This window comes from Ixodes scapularis, unplaced genomic scaffold (genome assembly GCF_016920785.2).
Source record: "Ixodes scapularis isolate PalLabHiFi unplaced genomic scaffold, ASM1692078v2 PGA_scaffold4__175_contigs__length_147842914, whole genome shotgun sequence".
In the NCBI taxonomy this organism is placed as follows: Eukaryota; Metazoa; Arthropoda; class Arachnida; order Ixodida; family Ixodidae; genus Ixodes; species Ixodes scapularis.
Window position 1 is genome coordinate 112492960 of NW_024609879.1, and position 20336 is coordinate 112513295.

Sequence of the window (20336 nt, forward strand, 5' to 3'; positions counted from 1 at the left end):
ACTGATGACCAGTAGTATGGAGCGATCATTTTAATCGTATGTAGGAGATATCAAAATGACTGGAGGAGTGAAATTGGACGTATTATTGAATAATTGCCATGATATTTCCTTACGTCATTACCATGAACTACAGAGAGCGTTGTTAATGGCATCTGTATTAGGAGACGTAAGCCGGTGTGTGTAGAAAGTACAACTGGGCGTGGATCTAATCAAGAAATAAAGTCAAGCTGGCGCAGAGATTGAGCAGCGTACTTGGTACCCAGGGGTTCTGGGTTCAAATCCTGGCGGGGGATGAGTGTATGCTAGCTTTAATTCTCGAGGAACGAACAGGAAAATTCCCGGGGGTGGGGTGTTCCCCTATAAAGAATTCCACGCTTTAATATGTACTTTTTAGAATAAATGCTCTGTTCCCAGATTTGGTTTTGAGATACACAACAGTAAGCACGGCTTGTTCAAGAACTAGGCCAGATCTCAAAAGAGTGTGCACATCGTTCGCGTAATAACAGATTTTTCTCAAAGAAACCAGATTCCCTAAATTTTAAATTTTATTCCTAAACGGCTTCCGTCTTCCCATCAAGTCATCGGACGGACAAAGGAGGAGGAGGGACATACCCTCCCCTCCTCCTTAAGTGCTGCTCTCTAATTTCGCGTTATTTTCCTTCTGTTTTTCACTCAGAATTGAAGGACCGTTATTGCAAGTATACTCTAGTGGTGGGCAGTGCTCGGATGGGGTACTAACCCAAGTGGAAACATTTCTTTTTCCGCCAGTACTCTATCGAAGTAAGATGCAAAAAAGTGTCGAAGTCGTGTTCACGCCAACAACGTCGTGCAGTGTACGGTAGGAGATGAAAATGTTAGCTTTATTTACAATGTAAATATAGTGGGGATCTGAGAAGAAAAAGCTGTTCAAGAAGCTTGACTGGTCGTCACTGATCATTCAGTCCCCGTCCCGCCCCCTCCCTCAAATACAAAGCAAGACAGAGCTGTTTCAAGCTATTCGCAAGTGTTAATGCATATATGTAGACTATGATTCATTCCATCAAGTATGTTTATTCATCTGCATGTTTTCGACTATTTCCTCTTTGGAGACCAGCTCTATCGTCAACGCGTTACAATCCCGCCAAGTGGGAATACCCGAGGTATGGTGTACTCGATCTGAGAGGTGTGCCAAGCGCCGCTCGTTCCCCGGGCGCCTCCATGAGACACGCCAGGCCATGGCGCTGCCCTTGATGGGCCCGTAACGTGAAACATTCCAACGAAGCCCCGCTTCCCCCCCCCCCCCTCTCACACACACACACACGCACACACACAGAGCTACCAGGCAGTAATGAGAAATCGCTTTTCGTTTTAAGACTGCTTTTCTTGCGTTTACGAACGAAAGACTGGTGCTTTTGAGTGGCTGTCATAAAGGAGACCAATTTGGCGCTAAAATTTTGTTTCCGTACCCCTTTAATATTGGTAAGTTGGATATGAAACGCCAGAAAAACCAGGCGGAGTGGTGTAGTGGATACCATACCTGACCGGATATTGGACAATATAGTTTGTGTTGCTTCAATAAACAGTCAATAGAAAGTAGCAGTGGTGTGTCTTTTACTTTCTGTCCCTGTATTGCGGCGCGTATTGTCAAAAGGATATTGGGAGATCTGGAGTTCAAATCCCAGCTCCGTCAAAGACTTTCGGCGGCTTCGTAAACTGATTCATTTGATCAAATACGGTTCATTCATCTGTATATTTTCAATTATGTATAGTATACGTATAAGGTGTCTGAGATCACCAGACTCGATCTAAAATGAACCGTAAAAATCGACGCCTGCACGGAGCAATCTGAACTTTTCGACAATGGTTTATTTCACAGGTCCGTTTTAATGCGAAAGCATTCACTGTCCCATGGCGAAGCCGGCGTTGTCGGTAGCCATTGTCTGTAGCAGCGAAAAACGGTACCTAAATTCCCATTGGCTGAGCCAAACGGCACCTAAGGTCCCATTGGCCAAAGGCAGAACAACAAAGACTCTTCGTCACGGAAGCCGGCGGTATGCTCAAGATCAAAGCAGACGCACCTCACAAATAAAACACAAAGAAAAGCACAGCAACGCAGATGCATCGGCAAGGAAGCCGTGGAGCCGGCGGGGGTGCCGCGCCTGCGCAGTGGGCGAGCGTGATGTTTGCGTCGGAGCGCCGTGTAAAAAAGGAAGACGTGGCGCGCTGCTTGTAGGAGTGCGCTGCTTCTGGGAATGCTGTCGCATACCTACACGTATGCTGTTTTAATTGTCTTCGTTTAAGTTTTTACGTTTGTTTTAAATTACAAAGCGTAGCCTTCCCTTTCTGTAAAGGTATTGCCAAAAAACTTGCCAGGGTCAACGGCGGGCGTCGACGCAGACGACAGAGTCGAGCGGTGGGTCACGTTTCGCGCAAGTATTGATAGATGGCGTCGGGAGCAAGCGTCGGAAGGTGTAGCCGACCAGCGAAAAAAAGCACACGACAGGCAGACAAAATCCATCGACTACAAAAACAGCGTCGTTATGCGACCGTGTTTTTTTTTTACTTTAAGATTTGTGTTCATTGACGGCATTTATTTTTAACCTTAAAGTACATTACAAAAAGATTACCTCCATTCTAGTGAATCACAATCGTCGCGAGCAGTCTCGATAAGGAGGTAGCGCCATCTATCAATACGTGCGCCAAACGCGACCCGCAGTTCCACTCAGTCGTTTGCGTCGCCGCCCGCCGTTGACCCTGGCAAGTTCTGTGACCCCATATTGTACAGAAGTGAGCTACCCTTTGCAGTTTTACAAGACAAAACGGACCTTAGAAATGCATCTTTGACGAACAGTTTAGACTGCTTCGTGCAGGCGTCGAATTTTGCGGCCCATTTTAGATTGAGCCTGGTGACTTCAGATACCCTATATAATCAAAAAGTAAGTAGATGAATGAACCATACTTAATCGAACGAATTAGTCTACGAAGCAGCCGAAAGACAAAATCTTTTGCGGAGCCGGGATACCTCTGGCACTCCCACTATCCTTTCGGGTATGTTGGGTGGCCCGGAGCTCAAATCCGGGCTCCGCCAAAGATCTTGTCTTTTGGCTGCTGCGTAGAACTTGTCTCAGCCGATCAAGAACGGTTCATTCCTATGCATATTTTTGATACTTTTTGACACAGCATATATCAAGCACACATTCCATCTTCCGATTTCTTTCGGAGTTCGGAACAACGTACGTACACTAGGCGCCCTAAACTCGTCAAACACAAAGAAGAAACCGAAAGTTCGCGAAGCGCGGTGATTGGACGTCGGCGAAAAAAGCGCGAACTCATCGTCATGATAAGCCAATCGGTGCGCTCCGTGAAAATTCGGCCTCAACTTAGTGCTCGACGAGTTTAGAGCTCCAGGCAAGCACATAACTCATTCTTGTCAAGATTCCCGTCGGGTTGCTTAGGAACTATCAGACTTTCGTCTGCCATTGTGTTTGCCGTCGAGCCAGCCTTCAAGCAGCGGGTCCTATCGTCTCTTCACCCGAACATATATGTAACGGATTTGTAGACTGCCTCCGATCTGTAACGCCTTCTCGGTTGGCGTCACCAGAATTTCGCTCCGGCCCGTTGGATTATTTTCATCACTACGGTAAGGCTCATATGCATGAATACTTGAGCGCTATTTTTTGCTTTGCCTGATTACATCGTGCGACGTTTGCTGTGATGCGGAACTAGATATTGCGGTTTCTTAAATCAGTTTTTGTCGGTAGGCTAAGGGCAGGTTATCTCGGAGGCAACCTTTTGAGGGTGCCGTTTTTCTCACGCGTTTAGTGAGAAAAAGGGACTCTCTTTTTACACTCGCTCAACACTGACAGTTCGAATAAAGACAGGGCGCAGCGAGCGCCGGACATCATATTACAGCTCCGCAGAGAATGAGATTTGTGATGGGTTTAAGTGCAAAAGAAAAACGATCGCATTTAAAACCATCACATAAACGACGAGTATATTGGGCCTCTTCCTTCTTAATTGGCATAATAAAACGCTTTGATTGGGTTTCTTTGTTTTTTTTTCCTTCTGTCTTAATTGGCATAATGAAACATTTCTATTCGTTTCTTGTTTCTTGTAATGCACCATATACATGGCCACGAAAATATACCCACCAGACGAACGACGATCACCAAGAGCTGAGCATTGCCACCTAGAGATACAAAACTGAACATATAATTGACACCATGGAAATAAAACATTTCAACAAAGCTTCTATTGAGTACTAAAACCGACGATAGAGGATGTGCATTGTTCATAGCAGTCTATGGTCGATTTTCTTGGTTCCGTTTTTATTTGTAGTTCCCTACTGCCCGCAATTAGTGGGAGCTTACGATAACAATATATTGGTTTTGGAATCCTCGGAAGCGATGCGAACAGGGGAATTCTAGGATATAACGTTTTTCTAGATCTATCGGAAAAACGCAATATCAGGATTCAACATCAACACTAATTCAAAGCCGAAGAAGCCGCTATGCAAGAAGGTTTCCACCCATTTTATTGCGCAGTTATTAAGTTGAATAATTTCCATACTGCACGCGTTGATTTAAAGCTTAATGTTAAAAGAGAACTTCAATATCACAATTGCATAGTTAATTTTACTTTATTGTAAAATAGTAGTTTCATTTAAAATAATAGGCAACCACAACTTCCTAAAAAAAAAAAAAAGAACGTTTTGGCAACGCATTAGCGTGAACCAACATGACGGAAAAGATTACCCTCAGCGAAAAGTTGGCGTTCGTAAAGTTGAAATGCTTCCGCTAGAAGTGGTCGGGGAATTAAGGGCTCGCTCACACTTGCGGATCCGCAGGCGATTTCACGCGGAAATTCACGCCAAGAGGGCGAATATCCCCTTGCCGGTGACGTAATATTCGTCCGCGGGAGCAACTGGTCCGAGAGCCGAATTTTTCCCGCGCAGAAAAAAGTTTTTACGCCGCCGCAGCCAATCAGAGCACAGGAAGGAAATGTCGTGTGCTGTCGTCACATCCTGCCAGAGTCGCCCGAAGTTGTTGGAGTTCGCCTCCGGAGTTGTCGGAGTTCCCGAGTTGTGTCAAAATGGCGCCGTCTCGCTAGTATCGGTGTGTTGGCAGAAATGCTTGTCGATACTTCGTCCCTGTTCGACAAGAGGCACCTGAAAAAATCGAAAAGCCCACGAAGAAGATCCGTGGAATAGAATTGGTGAGAATGGTATGCATACACACGTTGCCTCCGTTTGTTCGTTATTTCATTCTTGCCTTCTCATATCGCCGAGAGAATTTTGTTAATTTTCTGGGTACTGCGGATTAGCGTTTACTGCAAGAGGAAGCCTGCGAGAGCTATTGTTCGAACACCGCTCGAGCCAGGGGCAGCCTGCTCAGGTATACCCGTGATGGACCGGAGCCGCGCAGAATTCGGCGGGTTGCCGCAAATGGGAACGTAAATTCGGTCGGCGGCGAGAGAGTTTTCCGCAAGTGTGAACGCGCTTTGAGAGGAGGGAGGAGGAGGGGGAAGGAAGCGACAGAAGGTGGCACTATCATCGACTAAACCCTTCACGCACAGTGAGAGCGATTGATTGTGCACTTTTTTTCTGTGTGCCATCGGTTTAGCGGTCGATAGCGAACCTGCGAAGAAACCGACGCACTTCTGACGCAGCTTGGATGGTTCTGTTGAATCGTAACCACAGCTGGGGTCGGAAGTAATAGAGAGGTTTAGGGAACTGTTTTTAGAGGTGTCTGATGTATCTAAAAAAAAGGGATGACTCCCCCCCCCCCCCCCCCCCCCCCCCCCCTTTTTCCTCTGTTCTGACACCACTTCTGATAAGTGTCAAAAAAGAATTAAAAATGATATGGACTACAACATAAATTTTTGGCGAGATAACGTTGAAGAAATCGAAGCAATATAAGCAGACTTGGTGGTTCTTATATTGTAGCACAAAAATATTTTGTGCATGTTACCAAAAAAGGGAGCAACAAAAACAAACTGACTATGTTTAAGTTGCACAGCATGTGACATTTTTTCAAATCTTTTTCGGATGTGTGTGACTTTTTGTCAGGATCAACATCTAGCCACAATGAAAAGTAACAGCGACAGAGTGATTATACCTTGCGAGTTCTGTCAGAAACCCGTGAAGAGCTACAACCTTGAAAACCACTTGACAATCTGCGAAAAGGCTGACGTAATCCGCCGCCGACGCCCATCAGCGACTATTGAACGGCAGCCCGAGGTAAGGACAATTTGCCCAATTATTGATTATCCGCTTGCTGTTTTTACGATGTCGCTTGTAATGAACATCGCATTTTAAGGAATTAAATGCGAACTATGGGCCACATAATGCAACAAAGAAAATGAAAGGGAAAACGTGTTCCAAACATGGACACGAAATAACTAATTTCTTCATGTAAATTTATTTTTCGTTTTTTTTTTTTCGAAGCAGTAAAACAAGTCACCCATAACCTAGTACCTCCCAAACTCCGCTACCCTGTGACCTATCAAAGGTCAAATACCATGTCGCGCCTGCTTAAATTTTCGCAAACCTAAAATTTACCTACGAGACTCGGAACAGAGCACTTTAGCTTGTTTTTTTTTTCTCATTGACACCCGTAATTTTTGTTTTGTTTTATTTGGTGGAAGGTGATTGTCTTTTGGCAAATATACACACTGTCCACAAGCAGAGTGCATTCTGGGCACTACACAGCTCGATCTAGATTAGGGCAAGTATCACGCCTCTATATATAATCCCAATTTAGCTTTTCCTACTAGAACACTCGATTGCAACCCCCCCCCCTCCCCCCCCCCCCCCCCCCCCACTCCAAGGCATGCGGGTATAATAACTGACCACTTAAGAAAGATATGGCACTGCGAGCTCCGGAAAATCTTACTCTTCCTTCACACGCAGTGAAATTGCGCTATTAGGTGATCAAAACGCCGAAAAAGGAATTCCGAATGAAGGAGCACGAACACTATCAACACACCGACAACTTAAGAAAGGCCCTGCGTTTCTGAAGTAGTCGGTCACTATATAGTCAATACCACCGAGGTGACAAGGACTGCTCATGACGTCATCATTAGTGGATCCCTGCTCTTCCCTTCCGATTTTCGTATAATATTTCATATTTTTTTATAGGCATCGTTCTTCCACCATGGGCGTGAAAATATTTTTAAAATGTTAAAAACGTTTACAACATTGTCAATAACTTCATTTCGACAACGCTTGTCCATTTTATTGTCAAAATGCATTTTGACAATAAAATGGTCGTTTATATATATTACACGATTATTTCTCATAGGTAGAACGTACTTTTGATCCCACGAATACAGCGAAATCTTTAGTGTATAGTTAAGTTCAGTTCCAGGGCTGGCTCATAGATTGCGCCAGCGTACCGGTGTGTTCTCTAGTAGTAAGGGAGCACAAGGCTGCACAACGGACTCCTTGGGAACGAAATGCAAATGCTTGTACCAGACTCAACTGTTCCTGACAATGGATTTGTTGCGTGTTTTGTTTGTTTAAGGTTGCTCCAAATGCGGAAGTCACCTTTCGGCTGCAGTCAGGCCCATTGTGGGATACCGTGAAGATGTACGCTCGTGACATAAACTTGGTGTCGCTCCACAGGAGGGCCTTCAACTTCCTCTGCACCAGGGTGGGTTGCTAAGGTGGCAACAATGAGAAAAAAAATATTCGCAGTCTTTTTAGACTTAGGCAAGGTGGCGCAAGCTACAGCCCATTACAAAGGATATAGCCATTAACATCCATCCATCCATCCATCCTTCCACCCATCCACCCACCCACCCACCCATCCATCCATCCATCCATCCATCCATCCATCCATCCATCCATCCATCCATCCATCCATCCATCCATCTATCCACCCACCTATCCACCCACCCACCCATCCATCCATCCATCCATCCATCCATCCATCCGTCCGTCCGTCCGTCCGTCCGTCCGTCCGTCCGTCGATCCATCCATCCATCCGTCCATCCGTCCATCCGTCCATCCGTCCATCCGTGAGGATACATTTTAGAGCGCAGCTCTTAGGCGCCCGTTTCCGGCTTGAGCGGCGTCGGCGTCGCCGTCGGCGTAACCGCGCGGTGCATTATGGGTAAATTTCCCCGCTTAATCTAGCGGAAAAATTTCCCCGCTAAATCTAGCAGAAAAAATTTCCCCGCTAAATCTAGCGGAACAGTTTCCCCGCTAAATCTAGCGGAAAAAATTTCCCCGCTGTCTAGGGGAAAAAATTTTCCCCATTAAATCTAGCGGAAAAATTTCCCCACTAAATCTAGCGGAAACATTCCCCCGCTACATCTAGCGGAAAAATTTCCCCGCCAAATCTAGCGGAATTAGCGGAAAAATTTCCCCGCTAAATCTAGCGAAAAAATTTCCCCGGTAAATCTAGCGGAAAAATTCCCCCGCTAAATCTAGGGGAAAAATCTCCCCGCTAAATCTAGCGGAATTAGCGGAAAAATTTCCCCTATAAATCTAGCGGAAATATTTTCCCGCTAAATCTAGCGGAAAAATTTCCCCTAAATCTAGCGGAAAAAATTTTCCCGCTAAATCTAGCGGAAAAATTTCCCCGCTAAATCTAGCGGAAAAATTTTTCCGTTAAATCTAGCGGAAAAATTTCCCCGCTATATCTAGCGAAAAAATTTCCCCGCTATATTTAGCGAAAAAATTTCCACGCTAAATCTAGCGGAAAAATTTTCCCGCTAAATCTGGCGGAAAAATTTCTCCACTAAATCTAGCGGGAAGATTTCCCCGCTAAATCTGACGGAAAAATTTCCCCGCTACATATGGCGGAAAAATTTCCCCGCTAAATTTAGCGGAAAAATTTCCCCGCTAAAAGAAAATTTTCTCTGGGGGTCACGTGACCTGGGGGTCACGTGACCCCCTTAAGTCACGTGATTCCTCCCGAGGTCACGTGACCCCCACGTGGTTTTGGGGAGGGGGTCACGTGACCTCAGGGGTGGTCACGTGACCTTTGTGGCCTTGGCTCCTCCTCCTCAAGAGCTGCGCTCTAATTCGGCGTTACAGGGAGTTGTAAACGGCTTTAATCTTTTTCCTCTGGATATCGCAAGTAAAATTTTCCGCTAAATGTATCGATGAAACTTCCCCGCTAAATGACACCGTGACGTCATAACCTAGTGACATTTTGATTGTTCACGGAAGTCAGTAGAGAAATGTTTACGTAAAATAAAGGGAAAGAATTGGGACGTCATGTGAGATGACATCACGTGACACTTTGACGTCAAAACCCAGGGACATTGTGATTGCCCGCTAAAGTTAGCAGGAAAATTTCTCCGCTAGCGAGAAAACTCTGACGTGATGTGAAATGACACCACGTGACGCTAATCTAAACACAGTATTATTCCTTCTAAAGCTAGCGAGTAATAGTTTCTGCTAAATTTTGCGAATACTTGCTAAGTGAATCGTGCCAAGTCAAAGGTACATGAAACACACACGAGATCTGCTGCGACACCTTGTCACTGCCCCGTCTTGGCGGAGTCGAGGGCTAGCGTCGCGAGCTAGGCGGTGCTAAAAGGACGCACTTAAAGGCGGGGTGCAACGATTTCCGGACTTCGGTCAAAGATTTCTGGAAGTTGCCCACTGACACTTCTGAAGTAAAGAACAGAAAACCGATTTCGCCTGCGTGTCCTAGTTGTTGCGTAAAAAAAGATGAATATTGGCATTTCGAGCACCCCTCAACTCACTCCCAGCCTTCAGGGTCACACCTGGTCGCACTCCTAGTGACGTCATTAGGAGCGCCGTGTAGGTTCCCGTGTGCTATTTCGGAGGACGCTTCCCCTCCCTCTCTCTGCTGACCGTAGCGGGCGTTAGCTAGGCTGCAGCCTAGAGCCGAGCGAGGTCACGTAATCTTTTTGCCGTAGTTCCTTCGACTGCCACTTGGGGCTGCAGGTGAGGGAAAAAGCTCGACTTTTGGTTTGTGATTATGCAGCGGAATCGCGACATTTTTAATGATGGAGGTATTTTCTCTATCCTCCGGGACACGATAAACAACGTAAAAATGACGAGATGCAAATTCTTTTAATCATAAAATCGTTGCACCGCCCCTTTCAAATGACTTTTTTTTGTGTGTGTGTGTGTGTGGAGAGGGGAGGGGGAGTAGTTCGGGAGTATAGTCTAAGAAAACTCCCAGACTACTTTGGGAGTGTGGTCTGGGGAAACTCATTTGGACACAGTTTGAAAGTAGATCGAAATAGACGTGAATTCTCCAAGCAGACGGTGAATTTTGTTTTAATTCTATGGTACTGTCACGAAACTGCTCTTGCCTTAGCCTTAGCTACTTTTATTTCTAGCGAGGCACATTGTTTTATCCAGCATGATTTCCATATCTAACGCAAATAGAATCTGTGTCCTGATGTCCTCTGGGTCAAAGATTTCCGAAATTTTTATTTCTTCTCAATTCACGTTTTTCGCTGTATCTGGGCGATAATATTGCGAGGCAAAGGTGTGAATACACAAAAATCGTATTTATATGAACACAAAACGAAACAAAAACAGCAACGCCGGCTAGTAATAAGAACGTAAATTCTCAATTTCTTAATTTTTTTATTGCTTTTACAGCAGTCACAAAAAGAGGATTTCAACGTGACAAAAGCACGAACATATAAAAAAAAAACTGCTTAGATTCTTACTGGAGATTCACAGAATGATCCAACGCAAATATTTACGCAGAGTTGCAAACGTTGAAAAGGAGCCACATTATTTTAATCGGACGGTCCATTGTGAATTATTGACGATCAATGTAGGTGTAAGCCTGCCAACTGAAAACAACGCTCCTTAAAACAATTTCTCGAATTAGCACCGTTCTTGAATACCCTATTAGAAACTTTGCCCCTTTGCAGTCTCCGGAGCACGGTCTGAATCGACTGAATGAACGCCTGCTCTTGTTTCTGCACAACTACGAAAGCGGCAACGTCCTTCTACCTCTCACGGCGGCTTTCAAGATAACGGAGGGCGCTGTGTTGGAGGTCGTCGTCTTAGGTGAGGCCATCCCCTTTTTATGTAATAAAACGAAGGCTGTTTGTTTCTTCTCAACTAAGGACTCGTTCACACACTTCCGTTCGCCTAGGACCAAGCTCTTATGATATTTTTACAGCGAGAGGACAAACACCGGCACCCTGGTGCTATCTATGAGGCGACCCTGGAACTGCATTTCACCAAAGAGATGGTCTTGTAGTAATTGCGAGATCAAATGTACGTACTATCTATGAAAAAGTTGCCGTTTATAATACTAACAAAAGTGTCTCAAACAACAAAAAATGATGCGCAGAAAAAAAAAGTTATGCGAAAGCTGAAACTGTCTTACAGCTGTACCCGATAGATGGCGCCAGTGTGTTCGAAAGATTTTAAGAATTTTTAAGGCACACAGGTCGTAAGCAGTCGGAAGTGTGAGAACCAGCCCAGAGCCTGAACCAGCCTTAAGATGTCTAGTTTGATTTGGCCAGCAATCGTATTCGCAAATCCGATATCGTCTGTTTTACTATGGTCTCTCGCAGCTCAAGAAATGCAGAGCGAGGTGAGTCCCGACTCCTGAGGATCTCATTATCGCTTCGCACCTAATCATATTGCGGCGTTAGCCGGCAAGAACGCCGCACAGCGAATCACGAAGCGGGTAGCCTAAATTAACATAATAAGCCACGCCCTTGTGTTTCTGAAAGTTGTCCTGAGGAGGTTACTGAGATCGCCAGAATAAGGTGATAACTCACTCTGCTGGCTATAAGCAACCTAGAAATACCTAAATCATGACAAAATGCGGCCGATTTTCGTAATGAAAATAAACAATCGACGATAGAAAGACACCGATTTCATCTCCGGCGATGGGTGGAGCGCATGTTCCGAAACCAGGACCACTGTCAGTCGATGGCAAGCGAAGGATCCTCAGGCCTCCGCCCGATGGAACCGTGGAGTGATATCTCGAATGCGCGCGGACTACGATTGAACCCAGCGGGTGCGTGCTTGAGTGCTTGAGAGTTGACGACCTGACACATCACTTCCGCGGAAGACAAAAACAACAATCAAAACGACAATAACAACAACCATAGTTTGCTGTTTCTGAGAAGATTACTGCAGTACTGTTTTCCCTCTCCGCTAGAAATTAAATCTTTTGGACTCCTCTTACCTGTTTCTATCATCTACAAAAGTCTACAGATTTTTGTAATACCAGCGTTTCGAATCTCAACAAGATGCCGCGTTTTCATTGGTCGTATCTTGTCCTGGCTGAAGCGCAATGCTCCTCTCATCACTGGAGATAACTCCGATCTTTGATTGCTTTCTTTTAATAGGGAAATCGGCTGCGCATCGTTAGTATTTATGGATTTCTACGATGCTTAGATCCCGGAAAGTGAGTTATCGCCACGTTTAGGCGATCTCAGAAACCTCCTCAGGTCACCTTTAAGCTGCCCGAGACTATATATAGTCTTGCAAAATAGCAGCTCAAGAAACGCAGATCATTGTTTAATATGTTATAAGACCTATTGCTAAATTGCCGAAGCATCAAGGAGAATGCAGGGGTTGGTGTTCCACGCTCCGCACGTACTGGCCTCAGGCTCAGCAGTAACTTTTGTAAAGCAAATGCCTAAAACAAATTGAATCTTGCACGCGGGTTCGCCAACGCTGTATTTTGGTTATTTACTTATCTTTTATACGGGGAAGGCGTGCGTGTGGCGCGTGGAACACCAATCCCTGCACCCTCCTTGATGCTTGGGAAATTTAGCAGTACGTCTATTTATGCTACTTCCTTCGTGGTTGTTTCTTTGAAAATCCTATCCGCTGATGCTGCCATCTTATTGACTCTTCAGCGATGATGGAATGATTGGGATTCGCCACGTTTTACTTTTTTTAAGCTCTCAGCGATTAAAAATGCTGACGTCTCCCCCCCCCCCCCCCCCCCCCCCCCCCCCCCCCTTTTCTCAAAGCAAACCACACAGGCGGCGACGTGCAAACACTACCACACTCGCTAACGGTCCACAACTACAAGTTTCCTACGTTCTGCAACCTTTGTGGGTTTATGCTTTTCGGGCTGTATCGACAGGGACTAAAGTGCAGATGTGAGTATTTAGAATGTATTTTTCGTTTGCTTCCGACACTTGAATTGAATTGAAGTCTATTTGGATTCTCGGGGGTCAAGTCCGGTAGGGAGGAGGCGACGTTTATACCTTAAATGGTATTTTAAAACACTTTTAAGCTATAGGGCAAATAATTTGACACAAACGATTTCTTCCAGAAGCTGCGTTAATTTACCAATTTCCTTGCATTTTCTACATGATTAACAAGGATCTCGTCACAACGACAAAAAGTCACAAATGAAAATAAAACAGGAATCAAAGCCAAGTGCGGCAACAGTTAAAAATGTTAGCTTAGAGGCCGCCGACGTTCACTTCACGCTTTCCACTTTGGCGCCTCCTCATTTCCTATATCCTCTCCACTTTTTACCTTGCCTCAATTTGGCTTCCCTCGCGGGTGAGGAGAGGGGAGCGCTGAGAGGATTACCTTCCCCGCAGAATACCGAGGTTTTATGGCGGCCTTTAGGAAGGGTCACAATTTCAGAGGTGCAGTGGGGCACGGCGGGTGTATCACTGGGGCGCGTGTTAACACCCCGCCCCCCCCCCCCCCCCCCTCCCCCGGGCTTCTCCGATTGGGCCGCTTCGCGGTGACTGCCTGCGGATGGCTCATTAAAAAATATTAACACACCTGGTCCACCCGTACACGCCGCTTCGCGCGCCCCGCCGGCAGCCGAAGCCCCTCTGTCCCTCACTGCTCCTCCAAAAAAGGGGTACCGCTTAACAGCAACCCGGGGTTGCTCTTACGTTCCAAAGTTTCTCTTTACTATAAGGCCATAGTCGCCGACAGAGTGAGATAGACAGGGCGTGTCTTTGGAACAGCCGGCCTCCAGCACGGCCTCCATGCCTTCCGCCGTGCTTTTGCTCCACGCACGCGCTCGAGGAGCACGGGACGCCGAAGCATTGTCGAAGGTAGGAAGTTCGCACTGAAGGCGAGACAATCAGCGCTCCTTCCTGCCGGTGTCATCTTGCCAATGACTATAGTGTGTGTGGTATTGTGAACGAGGACTGTCAGCTTACACGCATCGGTCCGTGGTACGCCGAAAGCAAGGGCATTCGAAGTTGTCTTTTAATAATTTAAGGTTTTTAAGACATTTTCCAGTACAAAAAGTTTAACTTAAGAATATTCTTTCTTTTTCTTTGAATGAGGAAGATGTGTCTATCCTTTTCTCATTTGAAACGTTACTTTCTTTTTCTTTTTTTGCTCTCGCGTAGGGTGTGGACTGAACTTCCACAGCAGATGCGCTGGCAAGATGGTCACCCACTGCAACGCTGCACCTCGCTTGTAGTACTTCATTTCAAATTTTGAATTTAAGGTTGATTTGCCCATATGCATTTAATTGCGTCGAATGTAGTTCTTTCTCTTGTAATTGACGACAACGACGGAAACGTTGTTTATTCACACGAAGAAGGTACACACTCCTGTTTTCTTGGCTAATGACATCCGAGCTGGAGGGGCGGGAACAGAAATAGACGAAAAGATGGTGACTATATATGGGTGCACTGAGTGAGATTAGCCCCTCGCACAAAGCAAAAGGCCCAGGATCTGACTGCGGTGGTCGGGGCGTTCAGGGGGCAGGGTGGACCACTCGGTGTAACTTCGAGTGCGGTACTCCGGGACAAGGTACCAAGGGGGAGATTTCGATCAAGAAAGGAGTTTTGAGGAGCAGCCTCAGGTCGAGATGGGAAGGTGGGCTCGTAAAATTGAGGAACTGCTTTACACAGTGGTGCCGTCTATTGGAGATCAAGTAGTAACATAGTGTGGGATTTTTTTTTTTGCTTAATTTCAGATGAGCGTAACGAAACCCACAAGGCAGACCGGTCTTAAAACAAACCCAGGCACCTTCTTTTGGAAGCGGGCTCTCCAACGTCATCATTAGTCTCATTTTCATCTTGGGTCGTGTTGCTTCAGCGATATGGGCAGGTGGCTCTCTGATGTTGGCGTATGCTTCAAGGTGCTCGTCTTCAGGCAACATGTGCAGTTGGCGGAACTGAGGCCAGAGAAATGTGGCGGTCTTGCGGAGGAGGAAAATTTTCAGCTTCGTGGCCAGGAAATGATGAGCACGGGCCTTCATCTTCTCGATTTCAACTTCGTCTACGGAAGACACCGGCGCATGTTCAAGATGTTTCTTCAACGCGGAAGCGTAACGCACGACTAAAGGAAGTGTTGGACTTTCTCCTCGAGCCCGTCGCTAGCATCTTTGAAGGGTGGCAGGAACTCGATTAACTTGTTGACTGTTGCCTTGTTCACGCTTTTCATCACTGGATTGTTTCCAGATTCCAGACGACCCCTTCGAACTGGAAGCAGACAAACTTTAGCATGGATACCTTTGGATTCCACCTGGTGGGGACTTTCTGACTGACAGTTTGCTTTAGCTGACTGGCTAGGCCACTTTGCTTTAAAGAAGTTTAAACGGCTTAGGTCGCCTGGACCGTTTCACTAACCAAACGAACCTCTTTGGCGACAAAGTCCGCGGCAAATGTGTTCCGCAGAACAGTGTTCAGCACTTGTGTACTGCAATATATTATCTCATAAGCCTGCAGTGCGCTCACAAAATGTGCACTTTGATGGGTTTCGAACGTTGTATTTTTCAAAGCGGCCTCATTCTCTCCCAGCTTCATGAACCTCCGTAATAGTTCCAAAAAGAATATTTTACTGATCTATATATACAATGAGTTATATATACAAGGAGTTATATATACTAGCTACACTGATGCAGTTTGTACAGGTCAGTTATACGGCCAGGGGGACATAGTATAAGAGGGCTATTAGTAGTAAACAATCGGCTAATAAGTAAAATTTGTGAATAAACTCTTTGGTTAGGGAAAATAGAGTAAAGCCGGTCTCACACTGCTTATACATCATACAAACGACAGTCTGCAAACAGATTCGAACACAAGTCAGCGCAAGATCCGTGCTTTGAATGACGCATGGCAAGGAGTTCAAAGAGAAACTTCGCACGCGGCGTTTGAACCACTGATATCGCAGTGACTGATGTTTGCAGGCTGTATTTTGTATGATGCATAAGCAGTGTGTGAACCCGGCTATTGGCGACGCGAGCGATCGAAAGCGTCGCTGTGGTTGGCCCGCCACAATTGGCCGAATGCTGACTATGACGTCAGCAAAGGATGTCTCATGGACGAAAATAAGAGGAATGTCAGAACTTCAATTTTGACGGTGTTGGAAGCGTTGCTTTGAGAACGCTATTTTTTCAGACTTCCGCGATGCCCATTACAAACACTCTCGAGCTTGTTGTTCACAAAGTAATGACGTCACGAAAGGTAACCGAATGAGGACGCCACCGAAACATCTCGCCGCTAATATGATTCTGAAAGACCGATCTCACTAAGCGTTCTACTCATGCGTGACGCCATAACTGTAGCTCAGAGGACACGGGCGCCAGTTCACGAGGCCGCTCGTGCCACCTCGTGCTGTGCTCGCGCAAATACCTCAGCGGCGTTGCCTTGCGTGCAGAAACACTGTAGCTCCCACGATGCATGGCGGCAGTGGTGGTGCAATGAAACTGGCTGTGAGATCCGTCTAGAGACTTGCCGAGTGTCTTCGAAAACTACTAAATCAGTAATTTTTAGAAATACTTCGAGCGCGTGGGAAGCGCAACAGGTACAAGGCTGAGGTTATGATATAGACGCTTTACAGCAGCTGGTGCATGGGCACCGCCATAACTGACCCTCGGTTTTTGTTTCCCCTTATTACATTTACTTCACTTCATTATTATCATAGCAGGCAAGGTTATAGCCATCTTAGATTTTATTCTGTCTTTCTCGCCAGCATTGGCTTTTGTGGGGGCTCGTCCACACCAATTTCAGTGGCTCGGTATGGCAAAAAAACAAGAGAAGGTCAGCAATGGCGGCTGTATTCTGGCGCGTGTGTAAAGCGTCTATAGACGCTTTGCAGCAGCTGTGCATGGGCGCCGCCATAACTGACCTTCAGTTTTTGTTTCCCCGTATTACGTTTACTTCACTTCATTATTACCACAGCAGGCTTGGTCATTGCCATCCTAGATTTTATTCTGTCTTTCTCCCCAGCATTGGCCTTTGTGGAGGCTCGTCCACACAAATTTCAGTGGCTCGGTATCTCGGTAAAACAAGAGAAGGTCAGTAATGGCGGCTGTATTCTGGCGCGTGTATAAATTAAGCGTCTATAAGAGACGGAAAAATCGCGCGAGCGAGTCATCGCGCCTGTATGCTTGCTCGTGCTCGACGATTGGTAATTTTGCGCACTACTACGCTCCGCACGTGCTCAAACTCTCTCTAAAAATGACTGATATAGATGTTTTCGACGACGCTCAGCAAGTTTCCAATTGAAATCTTATGGTTGTTACGATTGGTAGCATCTACTATGTTCCCCTGGCGATATAATTCTCACCTGCACAAACCGAATAAGTATAGCTTTCAAGGCGTTTTTAAAGAAAACCTGTTAAGGGTAAAAAATCCCTCTAGAGCCAATGAGAACGCTGCATCAGCTGATCAAAATTGCAAAGAGCAAATCTCGAAGCCTAGCTAATATGATAAACTACGCCAGGCGATTCTGAGGTTGTTAGTGAGTGCAGCTTCCAACTGTGTTGTGCGTAGGTGCATCAACGAGGCGCACAATAGAGTACAGAGACAGATTCTTTACTCGTATGCCTTATTTGAAACATTCGAGTATGTTATTCGAACGAGCGCATAATCACCACAAAAAGAAAAAAAAAGTCTATTAGCAATGAGTATGAGGCGTTTGTTGTTTTTATTGCATTCCCCGTTTGCGGGGCTCAGTCCGTTTCATTTTGAAGGGTAAATAAAAACGGTCTTGTATATGAAAAAGACCACCTAAATTGTCTTTATTTGGGCTTTAGGGTCACGAATATCAAAATTGTGTTACAGACTGATGCGCCGGGTAACCACAAGGGCACTTTAAAAATAGCGCCGAAGCCCCGTTCCTTCCCAGCGCGTTTGGTGAGGAGGGGAGAATCGTGACGTATTTATACACGGAGAACTCAAACTTTTCTGTGCATTCCGTGAGCCAATTACCCGAAAAACCGAAAACGCTGCACGTAATCCCTCACAAGCTCAAGGCATTTCTATGTACGACGTCACACCCAGCGTTTTCGTTTTTCGGTTTTATTGATACGTTCGAATCCAATTCTCGCACCTTACAATTCACCTCTAAGTCGTAAAAAAAAGAAACCTTTAGTTTTTTTGTTTTTTTCTATGTCTCACCTAAGCCAACGCTGCGTTCTGACGGAGCCAATCAAACAGTGCCAAAAGAGCGTCGTGACGACGCTCGTCGCTTTTTTTTATTTGCTATATCACCGACTGAACCAACCATGCACAGTGAATACGCCACGACCCTGCACTTGTTTCTTTTTATTCTGGGCGTGTTTGGTTTTTGCACAGGAAGTAAAAAACTCGAAAAGACAACGAGCGACGCCGTGACAATCCACTTTCGATACTGATTAAACTGCCACCCTCTTTCGTTGTCTCATTGAGAAACAGTGGAAGACTCTTAGCCTTTCCACTTTGGCGAAGAAGGAAGACCAGCGAAGCTGTACTATGGTGTGAATGAAGTAATGGCCGGCCGCAAGTCGGCAAGCCAAAGTGAATATGCTCGAAAGGTGGCGCCATCTATGAGCGACGGTGACAAGCGGACAACCGGCAAACACAACTTTGGACAGCTACCGCCATTATGAGCGACGGCGGCAACCAGAGTTTTGTGTCGACATTTCTTTACGGGGGACACGATCCTGGGAAAACTAGCCCTCAACAGCTCCGCTGTAAAAAAGCAACAACCAATATGTACAAGTTACAATACTGTAATCGCCGACGGGACGAGAACGCAAGGAAGGTCTTTCAGTTATCCCACCTTATATCCCGCCACGAAGCGTAGGCCTTCGACGACGCCTCGGCGTCTCGTGATCCTCGAGCATGCTCGCGCAGCCGAAGCACGACGGAAAGCAACGAGAGCGTAATGAAAGATCGGGCAGCCAAAAGGGACGCCCCGTAAGCCTGGTTCAGACAGTTGCGCTTGACTGCGTTTGACCGCGTTGCGGCTGCCAGAAACCAGGGCATCCCTGCTGCTTATAACGCGTGGCAAGATGATTCTTTGAATTGGATTCCACGCTTCATACGAAACACAAATGTCGCGGTGACTCGCTTTCGGTTCTCGACGCAACGCAGTCAAAAGCACTCAAAGGCAAGAGTCTGAGCCGGCCTCAATCCTCACTCTGTCGGTGACTAGAAAAACGTTTGTTGCGTGCCTAGAGCTACCCAAGTCCTGTCTTTATAAAAAAACACAAGGGAAAATCTTCAGTCTTCTGTATACGAGGTGTGATAAAAAAACGTTCTGGGACTAATTGTGTAACTTAAAAAGAGAAGGAAGCACAGTAATGCGCGCGCAACAGTCAAAGGAAGGGACCCCCGTGTCTCGTCGTACCAAAGGGCGTCGCTCTGTGAACATTTGGAACTGCGCTACACGAGCTTTTGCGACCACGTGCACGAGCACAATGGCGATTTCACCATAGGGTGCAAATCAGAGCGGGAACGAACATCGATTCTGCGTCAAACTCGGCAAATATAAAAATGAGTCCTCTGAAATGATTTTGCGGGCTTCTGTCCAAAAGCGGTGCATTTTTCGAAGTGTTTTGAGGGGCACTCGCGCTTCAGGAACAGCAGAACATCGCTGGAAGACGAAGGGCGGTAGGGCGACCTTGTCCGACCTCTAGAGGTGCGAGGGCCGCTCAAAACACCTCGCACGTCTCACTGCTTTTTGATTTAAGCCTTCCAAATCATTTTAGAGGTCTCTGTTTTATATTTTCCGAGCTTGACGTAAAATTGTTGTTCGCTCTCGCTTTGGTTTGCGGTCTATAGAGAGATCGCCATTATGCTCGTGGATGTGGTCAGACAAACTCGTGTAGCGCAGTTAAAAGTTAGGGTGCCTACATGTCTGTTTGTCTCAGGGTGAAGACATCCATTGTCGCCCCGAGTGTGCCAGCGCGTGACGCTCTCGCGCACTCGGTGCGTGACTTGGGCGGTAAAATGGCGTTTATGCATTAGCCAGAGCTACGCGCACGAGCTGAGTGACACCGGATTGCGCGCACTTCAAAATGCATAAAAAAACGATTGGGTGGCAAAATGGCTGAGATGTCAACACTCAAGCAAAAGCGCGTGTGTATGAAGGCACTCTATTAAAAGTGTACACGGAGCGACGCCTTTTGGCATAAAGACGCAGGAAGGTCTTTATGCCAAAAGGCGCGCAGTAGACAAAG

The 20336-nt window shown here is 46.2% G+C and overlaps 1 protein-coding gene across 6 annotated transcripts; it reads left to right on the plus strand.

Annotated features, from left to right (window-relative positions):
• The first annotated feature begins 3463 nt into the window (after nucleotides 1-3463).
• On the plus strand, nucleotides 3464-16205 carry LOC120835945 (serine/threonine-protein kinase D3-like). 6 transcript variants are annotated; one of them, XR_005797989.2, is made up of 7 exons: nucleotides 5033-5202; nucleotides 6047-6217; nucleotides 7503-7631; nucleotides 10855-10993; nucleotides 11509-11528; nucleotides 12928-13059; nucleotides 14287-14411. XR_005797989.2 is itself a non-coding variant. In XM_040207210.2 (6 exons), the coding sequence occupies exons 2-6, from the start codon at nucleotides 6065-6067 to the stop codon at nucleotides 14358-14360; spliced, it is 627 nt and encodes a 208-aa protein (XP_040063144.1). In that variant the 5' UTR covers nucleotides 3464-3619; nucleotides 6047-6064; the 3' UTR covers nucleotides 14361-14411. The 6 variants fall into 6 exon arrangements, 5 of the variants coding, with proteins under 5 accessions (XP_040063144.1, XP_042149292.1, XP_042149291.1 ...); XM_040207210.2 differs by lacking the exons at nucleotides 5033-5202; nucleotides 11509-11528 and adding an exon at nucleotides 3464-3619; XM_042293357.1 differs by lacking the exons at nucleotides 11509-11528; nucleotides 14287-14411 and adding an exon at nucleotides 14862-16205 and having other exon boundaries at nucleotides 5036-5202.
• The last annotated feature ends 4131 nt before the right edge of the window (nucleotides 16206-20336 follow it).

What these genes read in the sequence shown, in the direction of transcription:
- LOC120835945 (XM_040207209.3), top strand. An exon ending in TCAACTTCCTCTGCACCAGG is followed by an intron (nt 7,632 to 10,854) that starts GTGGGTTGCTAA and finishes GCCCCTTTGCAG; the next exon opens with TCTCCGGAGCACGGTCTGAA. An exon ending in ACAGGGACTAAAGTGCAGAT is followed by an intron (nt 13,060 to 14,286) that starts GTGAGTATTTAG and finishes GCTCTCGCGTAG; the next exon opens with GGTGTGGACTGAACTTCCAC.